This window comes from Onychomys torridus, chromosome 1, assembly GCF_903995425.1.
Source record: "Onychomys torridus chromosome 1, mOncTor1.1, whole genome shotgun sequence".
Lineage (NCBI taxonomy): Eukaryota > Metazoa > Chordata > Mammalia > Rodentia > Cricetidae > Onychomys > Onychomys torridus.
Genome location: NC_050443.1, coordinates 20,706,126 through 20,712,125, shown reverse-complemented (window position 1 = coordinate 20,712,125; position 6,000 = coordinate 20,706,126). Strand labels below are relative to the sequence as shown.

The window sequence follows — 6,000 nt, the reverse complement described above, 5'->3', positions numbered from 1 at the left end:
ATCTGTGGATAGGTATTATTTAAATCCAGTTTTATCTTGGAATGTCTTGTTCAGTCTGTCCATGGTGATTGAAGATTTCACTGGGTATAGTAGTCTGAGCTGGCATCCCTGGTCTCTTAGTGTCTGCATTACATCTGTCCAGGACCTTCTGGCTTTCAGAGACTCCATTGAGAAGTGGGTGTTATTCTGATGGGCCTGCCTTTATAAGTCACTTGGCCTTTTCCCTTTGCTGTACTTAATATTCTTTCCTTATTCTGTATGTTTAGTGGTTTGGTTATTATGTGGTGAGGGGACTTTGAGGGGGTGTCTAGTCTATTTGGTGTTCTATAAGATTCTTGTGTCTTCATGAGTATTTTCTTCTTTAAGTTGGGAAAGTTTTCTTCCATGAATTTGTTGAATATATTTTCTGTGGCATACTTCTTAAATGTTAAATTCTTCAAATCTGCCCTGAAGGAAGGGACACTAGCCCATACGAACATGAGCCTCTGACAGCCCTTGCCCTTCTCCCCAATTCCCTTAACTTGTTAAAAACCATTAGATTACATTCCTAAAACTAGCCACCAAGGTCTGTTCCCTTATTTGCACTTCCTCCTCCTGAGGCTGACTACCAAGGTCCAGCTACCAAAGTGTTAAAGTGCAGCAATCAAAATCCCCCTTTGATTCACCTAGTTAACACGCTCAATCAAAATGTACTACTGCATCCTAGCCTATTCTAATAGAGACCTCCTCTTTTTATCTTCTTAAAAAAAAAATTACACCTGCAATGCCATTTGCTACTATTTTTCTGCCTGAATCAGAAAGCAGCTACTTTAACTTTTCTTCCCCACTTAATAAGGATCTTTCTGTGGGAAAAAAAAAAGGTGTATTTGGGTGTGCTTTGTGCCTAATTGGGAATCTGAGAGGGCACCCAAGCTGTGTGTGTATGGGTTGGGGGGGTCGTCTTCTTCACTGTACAATAGTTCTCTCTGTAAAAAATCCATTTTACCTAGACATAGCCATGTTACCTACAGCACTGTTAATACTCCACCTACAAAGACAAAACTCAGGGTCTTTTAATGAAAAGCCAGTGGAAAACTAGCACCAAATTCACAGTGAAGTATTTTGTATTCTAAGTGTAAAGCAAACCAGGCTAACTCACTGATGGGATGATAAATGGCACTGTTTGCGGCTCTGGTTACCACGAGGAAAGGTCATAATCATGATAGAACCCAGTGGTAGTTTTTTAGAGCTTTATTAGGAGGGAAAAGGTGGGGAGGGGGGAGTCAGTGCTAGAGGGAGGGAGCAGAGCAGAGAGCAAAGAACAAAGAGAGAGGGTAGAGGTCCACATCTAGCTTTTTAAGGCACAGACTGTGACCATGCCACATATATGTAGTCACCAACACCCACTGATGATGTAAGATGCAAGACCTCAAGCTGTGCAGGTGCTGGAGTGAGGGCAGTATCCTAACACTTAAAAGGTTCATATTTAGCTGTTATTTACCAACAAAATGCCTAGAAAGCTTAGGCAGTTAAGAAAGTTTGCTGCTCTTGCAAAAGATTGAAGTTTGGATCCCAGCACCCATATCAATGCCCAAATCCATGTACCTGAGTTTTAAGGAATCTGATGCCCCTCTTTGGGCCTCCATAAGCTTCTCCATGCATAGTAGGACCATGTGTGCATACTCTCAGGCAGACACACATATACGTAAAATTATCTTTAAAAATTGAAAAGAAGAGCTTGGAGTTGGTAGCTCACACCTTTAATCACAGCACTCAAGAGGCAGAGCCAGAGTTCAAGGCCAGCCTTGCTCTACAGAATGAGATCCAGGACAGGCACCAAAACTACACAGAGAAACCCTGTTTCAAAAAAACAAAAGCAAAGAAATGAAAAGAAGAAAGAAAACAGCTATAGCACTGTGGCCAGGAGATGCATTTGGATTTCACAAAAGTGATTCATGAGGTTTTGTTTTTTGAGACAGGGTCTCTCATTATGTGTCCCTAGCTGTTCTGAAATGCTCTATGTAAATCAGGCAGGCCTCAAACACACAGAGATCCACTAGCCTGTTCCTCCAGAGTGTTGGGATTAAAGATGTGTGCCATCATGCCCAGCTGTTTGTCTTTTGAGACAGGGTCTCTTTGTGTTACCAAGCTGGCCTCTGATATCTGGGTGTAAGTGATCCCCCTGCCTTACTCTTAGTTAGTTGGCTGAAACTAATTATAATTGTGCATCAGAATGCACCTTCAAGTTTTCTAGTTTGGGGTTTTGTTTTTGTTGTTGTTTGCCCATTTGTTTTGGTATTTTATATAAAGTCTTGCCATGTAACCAACCCTTGGTGATCACTACATAGTCATAGTCCAGGCTGACTTCCAGTCTTCACTAGGCTAGAATTACAGGCATGAGTCATTTTTATATTTTTATTTAAATTATGTGTACTAGATTGTCTATGTATGTACCAATGCAGAAATATGCCCCACTACCTTCGCCCAGTGAGAATTTACTCTACACACTCAGGAAAAATAAGGGTCAAAAAGCTCTTCTTTAATGATAGTTGGAGTTTGGCTCTTGCTAATGTACAGAGGAGCTAGGTGGGAATAGAATATTTTAACTTATATATCCTTTAGGCTTAGGAATTCTACAAATGCTGTCATCCTTAAATCTCTTTCAGGTCTTGTCCCCAGGCAACACTGAACAATTTAAACAGACAAGAGACTCTAAGTCTGGCTACTTGGGCATATGGGAGATTTATACAGCAAAGTTATTACCAGAATTATTTCTAAGTACATCAGTGTTTTTCTTTTCAAATATCTTGCCCATCTGGCAGAATTATACTTTTCTTGAGAAGAGCTCAGGGAACTTAATGACAGACCAGGACTTAATGGTGATTGTGACTCTGTGTTGTCCTCTTGAGCTGCCCTTTAGAGGCATGTTCTTTGATATGGGGCTTTGATATGAGAATGAGTCTCATAGCTGGTTGTAAGTCAAGATTGCTTCCTTTTGTTATAGGAATGGAGCCAGACTGGAGGTCAGTCAGGGAACAAACATCACTATAACCTTTCTCAGCAACCCTAAACTTCAATTTTACAAAATTTTCTTCCTCACAGTTTCTAACAAGCCTGTTTAGTACACTAATTATCTTAGTCATATTGGAGACAGCTCCTTTAGTAGAATTCAACTTTGTGTAACTTAATATTTCCTAAGCAAGTTTATTAGTAAATCCTTTATAGTATCAACTTTATTCACATTTCTCCTGCATCAGTATAAGCATGAATGCAGTGCCCCCACAAGCCAGAAGAGAGTGTTGCATCCCTGGGAGTTGGAGTCACAGGCAGTTGTGAGCCGCTGAGAATCCAGCTTCATTCTCTGCTATAGCAATACACATTATTGATTGCTGAGCCTCTTATGGATCTGTAGTCATTCAGAGATACACCAGTGTGACCATAGATATATTTTTAACAAAGATGAGGCTTTTATGAAGATACTGGCTCCAAGGCTTCCCAAATGTAGCCCAGAGCCACATTAGTCAGAGGTTTGTTTGTAAAAACACACAAAAAACCCATACAGTTATATTCTGTTTTGCAAGCAGATGTCTTGCAGGTGTCCCAGTTATCTCCAGCAAAACACGCTTTTGTTTACAGAAGCAGAAACAGTGGATACCTCTGGGACCATCTTATACACACAACAGTTTTGTTAAAGTTGTACAAGACCAGGCCATTACAAAACAACCTTTAACATTTAGATGTACAATTTTGCTTTGTAGTTAAACTTTTAAACATAAAACCACCCATCAACATAACTAACGTTAGCCATCACAAGCATATCTCCTGCCACCATATGGCTTTTTAAACAGCAAAGCATTTCACATTTGACAACACCAGCCCTAGAAAATAAAAAGAATCCTACTTTAATTCGAATATGGCAGTGCAAATATCCAGTAGAGAAGGAAAAATATGGGCGATTTTACATATCAACCCAAAATATCTCAGCCTCTGTGTCTGGTTTTTGTGAAGGCTATTATTTCCATTTGTGGATAAGAAACATTTGTATATCAGTCACTAGCTGATAGAACTTTAGACAGGTTTTAACTCTAGTGTTCCATTGATTGGGGTCAGGCTTCTGCCTTAAAATATCAGTTAGGGAGAACTAGTTAGTCATTCTATGGGGCTAGAGAGATAGGGCAGAGGGAATCCTATGACCTCTTTTGTTTTTTGAGAACTTTGCACCCCTACCCCGCCCCCCCCCCCAAACCACTGCCCCTCTCTCCTGTCACTCTAGAAGGCAAAAGCTGGAAACCCCGTCCAATCGAAAGCACTGTTATAAGAGTTTCCAATCAGATTCCCTGACAGACTAGGGGGCGGACTTTCTTCCGAACTAAGGTTCTCTTACCACCCCACCCCGACACCCCCATCCTCCGTCCCTTCTTGGGATCTGTCCTGCTCTTCTTTTCGCTCTAGGTATATGGAATTCTCTGCCTCATCCTGTCGCCAGTGACTCGCTGATCGCTGCTGCGGGGAGCGCCACAGTGAGGACGCGGAGGACTCGGAGAACCGGAAATGGTGAGTGTGGTGTCCTGACTTGGGCTCTTTGTCGGCCCTCCACACCTTCCCGCCCTTCCCCTTCGGGCCATCCTGTCTTGCCACGCACTGGACTTGTGCCTGGGCTGCCGGGATCTCGAGCCCCGGGGTGGGGTGGCTGAGAGCGGCGTTCGAAGGTGGTATGACCGGGATTCCCCGGGCCAGCGTCCGCGCCAAAGCTTTCCCGGACCCTCTCTGTCCTTTCCGCCTAGGGCTCTCCGTGCGCTTCTGGGTTTATGTGTCCATCTGCGAGTTTTTAGGGGTTTTGAATCTAACTCTCCAAATCTAGGGCTGTGAGCGCCATCGTCATCCACTTTGGCCTTGTGTCGCGGTCTGGTCTTTCCCCGAGTTTCTCACCACCCTTGCCTCAGAAAGCATCCCTTGAGTCATTTGGGGTCAGTAGGAAGCCAGATTCTCATTCTGTGACTGATTACTAATTTTGAACTTTCAGCTTGTTTCTCTTTGTGCGGTGAGGGGGCGGTTACTGAGAATAGAACCTAGGATTTCCTACATGCTAAGCAAGAGCTTTATTACCGCTGGTGTTGATTGTTTTCATTATTATTATTATTATTATTATTATTATTATTATTATTATTTTAAAGGCAGAGTCCCTCTGTGTAGCCCTGGCTGGCATATAACTAGCTATGTAGACTCACTTTTTTTTTTCTTTACTTTTTTGAGACAAGGCCTTAACTCTGTAGATGATCCAGACTGAATTCGTGATCTTTCTTCCTCAGTTATCCAAAATGGAATTACAGATCTGCACTATGAAGGCTGCCTCCAGTCCTTTGTAGAAGTGGAGAGAGCAGTTCAGGGAAGGGGACTTGGCAGATAATACTTGGCAGATGCCCAGGAGCCATTTACCCATCTGTCTCCTCTGTTCCCCCTTGTTGCTTATGGGTTTAGGAGTGGTTAAGGAATTCTCAGAAGCTGAATGGGTGTCTCCTTAAAGTGTTCCTGCACCCAGCCAGTGTTCTTGATGTACAAAGTGATGCCAGGAGAATCCAAGATGCACACAGTGGAAGAGATTTGGAGATTTGGCAGAGGTCCTCAGAGACTGAGTAGGCAAGAGTGAGAGATAAACTGAAAAGCCACAGTTAGGGCCCCGGCCAGGCAATAGGATGGGAAGGTTGACTCTTGCTCCCCACTTGCTGTCTCACCTGGTAGAGGGGCTGACACATGGGAACAGGCTTATTTAGAGGAAGACATGATTTCAGAATCACAGGATCTGGGGAGTATACAGAATCAGTCTTCTCCTTTTCCCATGCTGTTTGCTCAGAAATTCTAGGCTTTTTCAGATTTCCCTTGGGATAGGGCCATTGCTGTGACAGGGCTGAGTACAGGCCACTGAGTCCCAGGGGAAGAGAGGAAGGCTTTGAAAACTGAAAGGGTAAGGAAGTGGGAGAGCAGGGACTACAGGCTTGTTGTGGGGACACACAGGGGTCATAT

General features: G+C 43.2%; 1 protein-coding gene across 1 annotated transcript in view; it reads left to right on the top strand.

Moving 5' to 3' along the window:
- Positions 1 to 4,337: 4,337 nt before the first annotated feature.
- Positions 4,338 to 6,000, top strand: part of LOC118579693 (zinc finger protein 25-like) — a 33,100-nt gene continuing 31,437 nt past the window's right edge. The window contains exon 1 of the mRNA XM_036181241.1: positions 4,338 to 4,533. Coding sequence (XP_036037134.1) covers positions 4,531 to 4,533 — 3 coding nt within the window. The 5' untranslated portion in view covers positions 4,338 to 4,530. The remainder of the gene's footprint in view (positions 4,534 to 6,000) is intronic.